The 14340-nt window shown below is 40.3% G+C and overlaps 1 protein-coding gene across 1 annotated transcript; it reads left to right on the forward strand.

The window, feature by feature from the left end:
• Nucleotides 1-817: 817 nt before the first annotated feature.
• On the forward strand, nucleotides 818-3919 carry LOC116003624 (protein UPSTREAM OF FLC). The gene is made up of 4 exons (XM_031243524.1): nucleotides 818-1188; nucleotides 1277-1346; nucleotides 1484-2335; nucleotides 3373-3919. The coding sequence occupies exons 1-4, from the start codon at nucleotides 945-947 to the stop codon at nucleotides 3497-3499; spliced, it is 1293 nt and encodes a 430-aa protein (XP_031099384.1). The 5' UTR covers nucleotides 818-944; the 3' UTR covers nucleotides 3500-3919.
• The last annotated feature ends 10421 nt before the right edge of the window (nucleotides 3920-14340 follow it).

A 14340-nucleotide genomic window follows, 5' to 3' on the forward strand; every position in this document is an offset into this window, starting at 1 on the left:
GTAGAATGATGGTGATGTTCAATTTTGGAAAGAGGACAACATTTTGGGACAAACTAAAAAGGAAAGTAAGACAGGTAAAATGGGACAGAGGGAGTATTAATTTTGATATATATTTAAAACTTAAATATATAATTAATATTATTATATTTAGAATAAAATTTTGATTAGTTCGGATTTCAGGTCGACTATAGATAAAATTTTAACACCATATATCCGAACCGAATTAATAATCAAATATATCAAAATTTAAAATATCCAAATTGATAACTATTCGGGTTCACCCAAAATTTAAAATTAGATTCAAATTTTGAGTGTTAGTTCGAATAATTTGACTTATAGAAGCGTCAAGACTTCATTTCCACTTTTCCCACTTATGTGGGAAAATGGGAATACAAAAGACTTTTTTTTAATAAATATTTTATTCCTTTTATTATCATTATTATTAGTAAATACGAGTATATGTATACCTTTATTTCAAAATTATATATGTATATGACTATTTAACATGTTAATCATTAATATAAACAGTTAACTTTAACAAAGAATTTGGTATCTATTAACCACTAAATACAATTTATTAACAACTGATTCCGAAACTAGACTTTCTTATGTAGTATTCTACAATTGGTAGAATGGCCAAAAAGTACTGAATCCTAAACACCTTTCAACAAATTTGTTCTCTAGCTGTTGTCTGCCGCATCCGGTTTTGAATCTCTCTTCTCTCCCTCGCTTAAACCCCCCACCCCAAACTACCCACCCACCCTACCCCACCCCTTGGGGGCCCCTCCGCCATGCTTATAAACGTGAAAATGCTTACGCAAACTTCCAGTTTAATCTCCAGTCTCGGGAAACGCCATGGCTTAGTCACATACGTAACAGTATATCGCTTATCAGTTTCTGCGCTCTGTTTTTCTCTGTAATAATAAGTTTTCTGGTTTTTTAACATGGCGGCAACGTCGAGATCCGCGAGGACGACGACTATGGAGCTTTACACGTCGAAGAGATGGAAGCATACGGCGGCGGAGAATAGTCCGGAGCGGACCAGAGTATGGACGGAGCCGCCCAACGCGAAGCCCAAATCGGAACGGAAAGTCGCCGTGGTTTACTACCTCTCCCGGAATGGGCAGCTGGAACACCCTCATTTCATGGAGGTCCCTCTCTCCTCGCCGGAAGGGCTCTATCTCAGAGGTAAAAGATTGAAACTTTAGCCGGGAAATATGGAGAAAGGTTTAACTTTTTTGAGTTATTAAAAGTTGTGATGTTTTGCGCTTTACAGATGTGATCAACCGTTTGAATTTCCTCCGGGGAATAGGCTTGGCTTCTCTTTATTCCTGGTCTGCAAAAAGGTCACTTTTTTATGCCTTTTTTCCTTAACACTTTAATATATCCTTAGTATTATTCAACAATTATATTCGATTCAAAATTTAAAGTAACATTGATGCTCTTTATCGAATGTTATTTCTGAATTTTCCCAAATTTGCAGGAGCTACAAGAATGGATTTGTGTGGCACGATTTGTCGGAGAATGATTTTATTTATCCGGCGCATGGGCAAGAGTATGTTCTCAAGGGATCGGAGCTGATGGATGGGGCACTGATTTCTCCGTCGGAAGAATTGGGGTTTTCCAGTTCGGTGCCGCTCTTGCCGGACGTTCGGAAATCCGGCGAGTATCCGGTGACGGCGCGGAGGAGGAACCAGTCGTGGAGCTCGTCTGATTTCCACGAGTACAGAGTGTATAAGGCGGAGTCCACCGGAGAATCTTCCGGCCGAGCCGCCGACGCTTCGACTCAAACGGACGATAAACGACGTCGTAGGAGACCGGGTCGGGTCGTGGAGGAGGAAGAAGAGGGCAAAGAAGGGAAAACTCAAACTCCGGTCCGGAGCCAGAGCACGGAGCTGAGCCGAGGCGAGATTTCGCCGCCGCCGTCGGATTCCAGCCCGGAAACCTTAGAAACCCTAATGAAGGCCGACGGGAGGCTCGTGCTCCGATCAGAGCCCGCCGGCGAAGACCCAATAACCGCCGCAACGAAAGGAAAACCGAAATCGCCGTCAGTTCTTCTGCAATTACTCTCCTGCGGCTCCATTTCCTTCCGGGACTGCGGCGCCGGCCACGGGAAAGACCACGGGTTTTCTCTCATCTCCCACTACAAGGCGAGGCTGCCACGCGCCGCCGCGGGCGGCGGCAATCACGTGGATAAGGACGCGGAGAACGCTATGGTGGAGTTCCCGGTAAAATTAAAGCTAGAAGATAAAGAATACTTCAGTGGGAGCTTGATAGAGACAAAGAAGGAGGAATTTCCAGGCTTAAAGAGATCTTCGTCTTATAATGCTGAACGGTAATTTTGCATTTTTTTTTTCTGCCAATTCTGATTATATATTCGTCTGTGTCTCCTGCAAATTATGGAATTGTCTCAGTTTTACATTCTCCCGTGTATTTCTTTGTTTGTTTCTTGAATGCCACTGGGTTATCAATTCTTGGTTGGATTACCTTCCTTAATCTTGCATTAAGGTGTTTCTAAATTTACTTTGCTTCCTGTTGTCTTTAATGGGCTAACAACCTAACCCTTAGAACATACTGCAAGGTTCGAGTTGGTTTGGTAATCACAATATTTCAAATTCGATTCTCAGTAAAAGCGGCCTATTAGCCTTATTGAAAAATTGCCATAAGGAGGTAAACCAGGTCGCGCCAGTAAACCAGTCTAGATTGTATGTGGTTGACCAATTCAAACTAAGAAGACTAATGTAATATTATAGTTACTAAGTCAATAGTCTGACTAATTTGATAGGATATGAAGCAAATATTAGCAATGCTACTAGAAAGTTGTTTTGAGAGGAGTTTGAGTAGTTTCAGGTGTGAAAATGAATGCAGTATATAAAATATTTGACTTTGGACTAATAAAAAGTTTGGAGTTGCGGCTTTTATTACAAGAACAAGAACATAAAGTTTCAAATAGGAGTAGGTGGAGTGGGTAGAGGAAAGGACATTTGGAAGGCTATAGACTATTAAACTGTCCTTAAATTTGCAGAAAAGGATTGGGGTTGAAGCAAATAACGCCATTATTTGTGGGTGTTGCTTTTTATCTGCAAGTTTGACTTTGGAACCTAATAAATGTATTGAAACTATGATCATACATATCTGGTTTGCAGTTTCTGGGTTGTAAAGGTATGATTGAGCCTCATTAAATCTGTACCCTTGAGCTAATCTACATGGGGATTGTGCAGTATTTATTGCCTCCCTCAAACTCACAATTCATAAAGCTGCTACAACTTTAGTGCACCCTATCAATGTGGGCCTCACAAAATTGGAATAAAATTTTCAAAAATTTCCCCATTTGCCTATCAATCATTGATCATATCTCCAATCCATCTGCAGGAGCTCTAAACTGGAACTGACCCAACAGGAGATTGATGGTGTTAGGGCGAAATGCATCCCAAGAAAGCCAAAAACCCAAGTGGACACTAGCCAACATGGTAGCAAAAGGATGGCTCCCCAATCCTGAACTCTCGCCCAATGGGAGTCCATGTAGTATTTTTCTTGAATTCTCATGAACGATGTGATCTGAATTCTCGTGGGCGATAGGATCTTGAAAAGATGTTGAGACGTTTTGACGTGACGAATGAAAAGCGGGTACGTGTACTGTTGTTAGACTTGGCATCCACGGCACGGCAATGGGGTAGAAATTGTTGGTGGAATATAGTAGTTGGAATGGGTTTGGTTGTCTGGTTATGGGTTGTAGGCTTGTGTGAATTTTAACGTTGTTTGTATTCAAAAAAAAAAAACGTTGTTTGTATTATTATGGGCTCTGTGGTTTTTGCCAAAATTCTTGAGAAAGTGTTGACTTTTCCAGGTTTTTAGTAGTCTGTGAACCGACGACTGAGTTTGCACTTAAAGTTAGGAGGACAGGAATTGATGTTTTCAATGGCTGAGATTTACGAGAAGAATGTGAAAGGGAAGGGAATGGTCGTTGACCGGTTAAGGGGGACTCGGAAATGGTGACATTAATATTATATTATATCTATTGCTAATTAGAGAAAAAAAATTATATAAAATTAGAGATTTCGGTGCAAATTAGGGGGACACATTCACATTCTCTTTAGTATTCTGGCACAGGAGGTGGGAACAAAAGAGTTCATATAAATCTCGAGAAGTGAACACCTATAACGTCTTTTTAAAACATATTACAAAATCTTTTAAATTGAATTTCGAAAAATTTGCACGGCTCTTTTAATTTTGGGACCATTTAATTTACACGTTGATTAGTTTCATGATGAATGTGTTTTGTTAAGCAAATCCAATCATGTTATAATAACACCTTTGATTGGCTCAATTAGATGGAAGTGAGAATCTCTACTCTTGTCCACTTCTCAAGATCTTTTAGATTGCAACCTTCGAGTCGCTTTCATCGTTGTGATGGGTTGGAAACAACTCATTCGCATTTCAACACATGACTCATCCTCAAGGACCAAGAATGTAAATTCAAATAAGAAAATAACCAAAAAACTGGTCAAGAAGTCTATCATATCGATTGTAACATGTATAGCCATGAGCACTATTTTTGTTATACTAGCTAAGAGCAATCCTAATAGTTGTAAACTTTTGTGCTTTTTTGCAAGCCAGATAAAAGAGACAAGAGCAAGTGAGAAAAAAAAATCCTAAACTAAACTAAACTAAACGCATGATAGGAGTGGGTTCAAGCCTCGGAGGCAACTATTGACTCTTTGTACTTCAGTAGGTTGAGAAAGTAGCTATGAACAGATACTACATTGTAACAGAGTCAGTAGTACTCAAAAAAAAAAAAAAAAAAAAAAAAAACGCATTACGCGCCTTCTGTGCATGTAATAATCTGCACAAGTTTTTTCCTTTCTCCCCAAAAGTGGATTCCACTCAAAAACTATATTTGAAAGAGAAAAAGCTAGCCCAAAGTCACCCTTTCTCATTAGATAAAAATTAAGTCCTAATTTTTTTCTTCAAAAATTGAGAAAAATCACTATTGTGATTGCTCTAAGCACTATCAACATTTTACTGGGTGCCAATTATTGTAGAAAATTTCTATATGTTCTTTTTTTTTTTGGTTTGAAAAGGGAATTCTATGTTTGTCATACCATAATGTTCAAGTAGTGATAAATAGTTAAATGCAACACCTCCATCCTGATTTAAGTTGGGCTTAAACTTGACCCCATGTTAAACCCTGATTAAATAATAATCTCTAATAATTTAAGATGGGCATAGATAATAAACTGATAATTATACACTCTCACTCCATATTAGGACAGCTCAATGGGCCTGCCATCCTATACTGGCCCAAAACACCCTAGAATAGCCCAATGGGCTGAACTCTAAATTAAGTACAACCGAAACTCCTTGTCTCCTTCAGTTCAAGCAGTCAACTGCTGTTTTTTTGTTGAAACAAGTGGCAAAACAAAATTGTCACTGTCTTATCTCCTAATCTCGTATTAATCATGGTAAATTACATATTTTTATTTAAAGGTGTGAATTGAGTTATTATATGTAACTATTTATTATCTGTTATTTTATATTGTATGGTTAAGTTTAAGTGGCTCCTACTGAGTCATTAACTATAACCTGTAGAATAGGAGAGTCCCGATAGACTTAGATAAAAGGATTCTCTCTCTCCTTGTAATTCATTCAATTCAATTCGATCCTATTCGCTAATCTGGTATCAGTTGCGATAGGTAGGATTTTTCCCCACCTTTTCCGTTAAACATCCACTCTCCGATTATCGTCAATGGCCGCACCACCGACCGACGGAACATTAGTCCCTGCCACTACTACAATTCCACCTCCGGTCACACCCACAGCCTTGACAGCGGCGCATCACTTTGTATCGGTGAAGCTCACGTCGCGCAACTACCTGCACTGGCGAACGCAATTAGTCCCTTTTCTCCGCGGCCAAGGCCTCCAGGGATTTCTCGATGGCTCACATCCTTGCCCGCCGGCGGTTCTCGCTGTCCCTTCGCAACCGGCCGCCACTGCTACGTCGGCTACGCCGTTGCCACCGAACCCGGCTTATCATGCCTGGGTCCAGCAAGATCAATCGATCTTGTCTCTGCTAATCTCGTCGCTCACCGACGAGGTTATGTACCTTGCCGTAGGTCGTAGTACCGCTCGCGAGGTATGGGACACCATTAATGTCGCTCTAGCTTCGTCATCCAGATCACGTTGCTTGAGTCTTCTTGGACAATTTCAGACTCTTCGCCAAGGTAATAGTACTCCGGCCGAATACCTTGGCAAGGCTCAAATGATCGTTGAGGCGTTGTCACTCGCCGGCCGGCCACTTTCTCCCGACGAACAGGTGTTGTATGCCCTACGGGGGCTACGCTCGGAGTACAGGTCAATGGCCAGCGCCCTCACCGTTTCAACAGCGACGGTCACTCTGCAACAGCTCGCTGATCACCTCCAAAATCAGGAATTTATTAATTCCGATGATTTCACGGGCGCTGAGTCTGTGCAGTTGCCGCAACCGCCTGCAGTTTTTTTCGCCGGTCGTGGCAGAGGCGNCCCTTTCTCATTAGATAAAAATTAAGTCCTAATTTTTTTCTTCAAAAATTGAGAAAAATCACTATTGTGATTGCTCTAAGCACTATCAACATTTTACTGGGTGCCAATTATTGTAGAAAATTTCTATATGTTCTTTTTTTTTTTGGTTTGAAAAGGGAATTCTATGTTTGTCATACCATAATGTTCAAGTAGTGATAAATAGTTAAATGCAACACCTCCATCCTGATTTAAGTTGGGCTTAAACTTGACCCCATGTTAAACCCTGATTAAATAATAATCTCTAATAATTTAAGATGGGCATAGATAATAAACTGATAATTATACACTCTCACTCCATATTAGGACAGCTCAATGGGCCTGCCATCCTATACTGGCCCAAAACACCCTAGAATAGCCCAATGGGCTGAACTCTAAATTAAGTACAACCGAAACTCCTTGTCTCCTTCAGTTCAAGCAGTCAACTGCTGTTTTTTTGTTGAAACAAGTGGCAAAACAAAATTGTCACTGTCTTATCTCCTAATCTCGTATTAATCATGGTAAATTACATATTTTTATTTAAAGGTGTGAATTGAGTTATTATATGTAACTATTTATTATCTGTTATTTTATATTGTATGGTTAAGTTTAAGTGGCTCCTACTGAGTCATTAACTATAACCTGTAGAATAGGAGAGTCCCGATAGACTTAGATAAAAGGATTCTCTCTCTCCTTGTAATTCATTCAATTCAATTCGATCCTATTCGCTAATCTGGTATCAGTTGCGATAGGTAGGATTTTTCCCCACCTTTTCCGTTAAACATCCACTCTCCGATTATCGTCAATGGCCGCACCACCGACCGACGGAACATTAGTCCCTGCCACTACTACAATTCCACCTCCGGTCACACCCACAGCCTTGACAGCGGCGCATCACTTTGTATCGGTGAAGCTCACGTCGCGCAACTACCTGCACTGGCGAACGCAATTAGTCCCTTTTCTCCGCGGCCAAGGCCTCCAGGGATTTCTCGATGGCTCACATCCTTGCCCGCCGGCGGTTCTCGCTGTCCCTTCGCAACCGGCCGCCACTGCTACGTCGGCTACGCCGTTGCCACCGAACCCGGCTTATCATGCCTGGGTCCAGCAAGATCAATCGATCTTGTCTCTGCTAATCTCGTCGCTCACCGACGAGGTTATGTACCTTGCCGTAGGTCGTAGTACCGCTCGCGAGGTATGGGACACCATTAATGTCGCTCTAGCTTCGTCATCCAGATCACGTTGCTTGAGTCTTCTTGGACAATTTCAGACTCTTCGCCAAGGTAATAGTACTCCGGCCGAATACCTTGGCAAGGCTCAAATGATCGTTGAGGCGTTGTCACTCGCCGGCCGGCCACTTTCTCCCGACGAACAGGTGTTGTATGCCCTACGGGGGCTACGCTCGGAGTACAGGTCAATGGCCAGCGCCCTCACCGTTTCAACAGCGACGGTCACTCTGCAACAGCTCGCTGATCACCTCCAAAATCAGGAATTTATTAATTCCGATGATTTCACGGGCGCTGAGTCTGTGCAGTTGCCGCAACCGCCTGCAGTTTTTTTCGCCGGTCGTGGCAGAGGCGGTTCGGATTCAGGTGGCCGACACGGCAGAGGTCGGAACTCGCGAGGCAGAGGAGGATCTGGCCGGAGAGGCGGTAGCGGCGGATCTCCTCGTTGTCAGATCTGCAAATCTCACGGCCATATGGCAGTCAGCTGCTTCAAACGTTATGCTGATCGGCCGTCGCAGCGTGCTAATGTTGCTGTTTCTGGTGAATCGCCGCATGCAGTCTCGGATGGGTGGTACCCTGATACAGGGGCGTCTTTGCACGCTACACCTGATGAACGGATGCTCGACCACTCCGAGGCATATACTAGAGGGGATGTGCTGACGGTTGGAAATGGTACAGGTTTGGAGGTGTCACGTTTGGGTCATGCAGTAATATCATCTAATTCCAAACCTTTAACCATGTCTAATATTCTACATGTCCCAAAATTAGCTCTCTCCCTTCTGTCAGTACATAGATTCACTAATGAAAACAATGTTTTCTTTGAATTTCATCATAATTGTTTGTTTGTGAAGGATTGTCAAACTTGGGAGGTGCTTCTTAAAGGGTCCACGGTTGGCGGTCTCTACAAGCTGCCGCGCACCAAGTTTCATTCAGCGTTTGTGTCTGCCAAAGCCTCATCAGTCGTGTGGCACCAGCGGCTGGGGCATCCTCATGGTCAAGTCCTAAATCGAGTCCTCCGAAATTGTCCTGTGTCAGTTAATAATTTGAAAAATCATAATAATTGTACAGCGTGTCAAATGGGAAAGTTATCACGCTTTCCGTTAGATAGGGTTGCAAACACTAGCTCGAATGTTTTAGATTTTATTTACACGGACATATGGGGTCCGTCTCCTGTAATTTCTGCTTCGGGCTCACGTTATTTCGTTCTTTTTGTAGATGATTTTTCCCGATTTAGCTGGTTTTATCTTTTACAGCTAAAATCGGACATATATAAAATATTCGATTCCTTTTGGGCTATGGTAGAACGACGGTTTTCGCGTTCTATCAAAGCCATCTAGTCTGACCTAGGGGGTGAATACCTCCGGCTGCATAAACTGTTTAACACTCTCGGTATTATTCACTGACAATCGTGTGCGCATACCCATGAACAAAACGGTCGTGTCGAACGTCGTAATCGACACATAGTTGAAACTGGTCTTGCCTTATTAGTAAACAGTTCCACACCTCAGATATACTGGGATTACGCTTTTGAAACCGCCACATATCTGATCAACTCTCTCCCCTCTTCATCAATCGAATTCCAAAGTCCACACTTTCGTCTCTTTCAAACACAACCCAACTATACCTTTCTTCGTGTCTTCGGCTGTCAGTGTTACCCATATCTGCGACCTTATAATCGACATAAAATTGAGTATCGGTCAACACCCTGCGTTTTCTTAGGTTACCCTGTTTCCTTTAGGGGATATCGCTGCATGGACCTAAATATTGGGACCACCTATATCTGTCGCCATGTCCGATTTAATGAAACTGTGTTTCCCTTTGCCTCACAGTCTAATTTGCAGGTGAATTCATCTCAGGGGTGTAATGAAGTACCGTGGGGGATTGGTCTAGTCTTATCTATCACTCCACTGAACACGAGTCCTGCTGTGTTACCCTTAGAGCAAGAACCCGGACCTATTGCTATACAGGCTCCGCCTGAAGCTGAGGCTCCGACGAGCACTGTAAACAAAGAAATTTGAATATATATATGTAGGATTCAAAATTCATGTTACATATAATATATCAATATGGGGTGTGGGTACAATATCTCTGGATGATCCTCTGATTCTTCAATTGATGTCTTGACGCTCCATTGAAGGGCCCCCGGATCTATACTGGCTTGATCTTCAAAGAAGAACTTATATGTTTGTTCTTCTGAAGGGCCTCCGATGTTCAAATGGCTTGATCTTCAATGGGAGATTTGGATCAATATGATAGGCATGGAGGAGCTTGGGGGGCTTTTACTGCTTTTATTATGATTTTTCCGGGATGTTTACATAGAAATAAAAGCTACTATTTATAGGAGTAGGATAGAAGAGTTTTGATAAATTCAAACTCTTTTGATATTATCTAAATAACAAATTAGATAATATCAATATTATCCAAATACATTTAAATAAATATACTAATATTGATAAATAATCAAAATTTGTAAATTTTCAGTGTCAACAAGCACCTCTCAAAATCAGGCTCCCACGAGTCAAGCTCATAATGACGGTCATGCCATGCGAACCCGTCGCAAGACTAGAGGCACTGGAGAACAGTTCTATGCTCTAAATGCCACTACTGAGCCAACCTGTTACTCTCAGGCTGTGGGTCATCCACAATGGCGTGATGCCATGGATCAAGAATTCAATGCCTTGCTTCACAACAACACCTGGAAGCTAGTACCTCTTACTCCTCAAATGAACATAATTGGCTGCAAATGGGTGTTTCGCACCAAACGAAAAGCTGACGGCTCAGTTGATCGTTACAAGGCTCGTTTAGTAGCGAAGGGTTTTAATCAAGTCGCCGGTGAAGACTTCTTTGACACGTTTAGCCCAGTCGTGAAACCTACCATAGTCAGGCTGCTCTTTTCACTCGCCGTGTCTAACAACTGGATTTTGCGACAGCTAGATGTTCACAACGCTTTTTTAAACGGACATCTTTCAGAAACAATGTATATGAAGCAACCCCCCGGCTACGAAGATCTTGTTCACCCGAGTCATGTCTGCCACCTTCAGCGTTCCTTATATGGTCTCAAACAAGCCCCTCGGGCCTGGTTCAAGCGCTTACATGACTTTTTAACTGCCTCTGGCTTTTCTGCGTCTAAGACTGATGTCTCTCTCTTTTATTACACAGCAGGCACATCTCGGGTTTTCATACTGGTTTACGTAGATGATATCATCATCCTCGGCAATGATGCATCTCTTATTGATTCACTACTTCAGCGCCTCTCCAGTACTTTCAAGATTCGAGATCTGGGCACACCCAGTTTTTTTCTGGGTATTGAAACTATATCTGACAAATCTGGCTACCTTCTCTCACAGCGCCGCTATATGAAAGACACCCTGTCTCGTGCTGGTATGACAGACTGCAAAGCACTTGCTACACCTGTTTCTCTCACTCAGCCGGTAACGCCTTCCCTAGAGCCGTATGACAATTCGACTCAGTACCGGCGCATTGTTGGGGCTTTACAGTATCTTACAATCACCCGACCTGACCTCTCTTTCTCAGTCAACAGACTTTGTCAGTTTATGCATTCACCTACTGCGGATCACTGGGGTCTACTGAAACGGGTTTTGCGGTATGTTAAAGGGACTCAGAACTTCGGGTTTCGGTTATCTTGCTCCCCGTCCACACAGTTGCATGCCTACTCCGATTCTGATTGGGCCGGCTGTCCGGTGGATCGGAAGTCCACTAGCGGGTATGCGGTTTTTATCGGGGATAATCTTGTCTCATGGCTCTCTCGCAAACAACGTACTGTTGCGCGTTCTTCGACTGAAGCTGAGTACAAAGGTTTGGCCGATATTTCCGCTGAAGTCACTTGGGTCGTTTCTCTGCTTCGGGAGTTAGGGCTGGACTCTGGGCATCCGACTCAGTTGTGGTGTGATAATCTGGGCGCTACTTATCTTGCTGCCAACCCGGTTTTTCATGCTAGGACCAAACACGTGGAAATTGACTATCATTTCGTCCGAGACAAAGTCACGGCTGGTGAATTCATTGTCAACTTCATATCGACACAGGACCAGCTAGCTGATATTTTTACCAAGCCTCTTCCAGGACCGCGTTTTCGGGCTCTCCGCTGCAAGCTCAAAGTTGAAGAGATCCAACCCTGTGCTTGAGGGGGTGTGTGAATTGAGTTATTATATGTAACTATTTATTATCTGTTATTTTATATTGTATGGTTAAGTTTAAGTGGCTCCTACTGAGTCATTAACTATAACCTGTAGAATAGGAGAGTCCCGATAGACTTAGATAAAAGGACTCTCTCTCTCCTTGTAATTCATTCAATTCAATTCGATCCTATTCGCTAATCAAAGGAAACCATAATTGTTACCAAATATCTGCTCTTGGTGAAACTCATCTTGTAATCTTAACGAGTAAAAAATCACAAACTGATAAACTAGCATAAGTTATATATAATTGATCAACTCAAACCAAAAAGGTCAATAAGCTGCTACTGTAAATTACAAAATAATAACAACAACAACAACAACAAGAATATCACACAAAATCATGTGAAAATGTAAAAAAGAAAGAAATTAAATATATAAGTTCATTAGATTGTAGTCATTGACATGAAGTGGTTGTCCCAAATGGGAGGTCCTGCGTTTGAGCCGGGGTGGTATATAGAATCAGTTTTCGTGCAGTTGGAGTACTCAGGTGTGGTTGTGTAGTGAGAGGAGAGCCATTGATCTTGCCAAAATCAACGTCCAGGATTAAATACGTTTAAAACAAAACACGAAGGCAATTTGTTCATTTTCTATATGGGTCAAACTTAAGGTGCGTAGGGTTTGTGTTTAAAGTGCGTAGGTCTTGTGCTTAAGGTGTGCAGGTCTTGTTCTTAAGGTGCGTCTTGTTTTTTCTTCAAAACTACAACAGACCTATCTACATATATAGAGGGCTAGGGTGGCCCGTCACTCAGTACCTCAAGAAGATGGCGACAGAGGGTAACGGGCACTCCTTGCTCATAGGCCCGGTCTTAGGCAAGGGCGCTTGCCCAAGGCCCATGCTTGCAGGATGGTCCCTTTTATATATAGTACTCTGTATATATGTATACGTAATTAATATACATTTATTTTATATAAAGATAAATTTGTTTGGTTGATAGATACCTAGACTACAACTTGGCGGATAAGGAGTTGAAACCTTTTTCCTTCATTTTAACCAATAAAATTCTCTTAATTTGTGAGGCTAGATATCTGAAAACTAAAAAGTAAATAACTTTTTTTTTCTTTCTAGTTAATGGAAAAAGTATTCCTAAAAACATATAAATAAATAACATTTGAGATTTATAATATGCTTTCTATTTAAATTATTTTATCCAAACAATTATAACTATTTTAAAATCATATGTCTTTTACTCAAATTTTTTAGTCAACAAAACCCCATAATTTGTTAGACTAGATAACAGAATATTTTTTAAAAACAATATCAGAATATTGAAAAGTTAAGTAAAAGATTTTTTTTTCCTTATGAATATCTAGTTAAGGGAAAATGTATTTTATAAATTAATAAATACGATTTGTGATTTATAATATGTTTTCTATTTAAATTATTTTATTCAAACAATAATCTTTAACTATTTTAAAATCATATGTTTTTATTCAGATTTTTTAGCTCCGCATATATTTATAAGTGTTGTTTTATAAATTTTATTAATAATTAATTTATTATTTATTATGATAACAATGTTATTGTTTATAAACTTATTTTGTTAAGTACTATTGAATCTATTACAAGGTAACATCTATTATTATAAGCTTATTTAATTTTAAATTGTTTATTCATTTTTATAAATTATTTCTTTGTGAAAGTACCTATAAATGTTTTCATGACTATTATTGTGTATGTAAAAATTGTTAAAAACATGTTAATCTTATTTCAAGGTATTTGATATTTGTTTTTTTTTTATCTTTTTGTAATTTAAATTTTTGGTATGAAATATATGTTAACATCAGGTAGGACCTATTTCTTTTGTCGCGTCCCGGGCCTATAAATAATATGATCAGCCCTGCTTCTCCCTTTTGAACGAAACTGTGTACTTTTAGTTTGAAATTGTGAACTTCTAGAATATAAATTATGTTTCTAAGTTAAAATACATAAATTGTGTAGGTTAATATTGTGTGTTCGTATTATACAAATTGTTATTTTTTTTTTGAGAATACAAATTGTTAATTTTTAAAAGGTAAATTGTGAACATTTAGTATGTAAATTGTGATCATTCAAAACTCGGGTTCACATTGCAATGTAGATCTGGGTCCGCAAAATAATTTGCAATAGTTAGCTTATCACTTTATCAGTCAATGTTGGCTTATTTGACTACTACGGAGTATTAGCTATTTGATTTGGTTAAACATTCAATATAAGTGTTTGATTAATTAGTTTTTTTTTTAACATATTATTGCTTCAAAATGTTTAAATTCAAAAAACTCTTCAAGGTAGCTTTTTAGATAGTCTTTTTAAGAAAGTCATTTTGTCTGTAATTAACAATCAACTAACAGCTAATTTATCAAACATTTTTCTATAATCAACTAATACTATCAACTAGTCTCAAATGCAC

This window comes from Ipomoea triloba, chromosome 14 (assembly GCF_003576645.1).
Source record: "Ipomoea triloba cultivar NCNSP0323 chromosome 14, ASM357664v1".
NCBI lineage: Eukaryota > Viridiplantae > Streptophyta > Magnoliopsida > Solanales > Convolvulaceae > Ipomoea > Ipomoea triloba.

Coding starts and splice junctions, on each gene's coding strand:
- LOC116003624 (XM_031243524.1), top strand. CDS start 945: ATGGCGGCAACGTCGAGATCCGCGAGGACGACGACTATGGAGCTTTAC. Junction 1,189..1,276: donor GGAAGGGCTCTATCTCAGAG/GTAAAAGATTGA, acceptor TGCGCTTTACAG/ATGTGATCAACCGTTTGAAT. Junction 2,336..3,372: donor TCGTCTTATAATGCTGAACG/GTAATTTTGCAT, acceptor ATCCATCTGCAG/GAGCTCTAAACTGGAACTGA.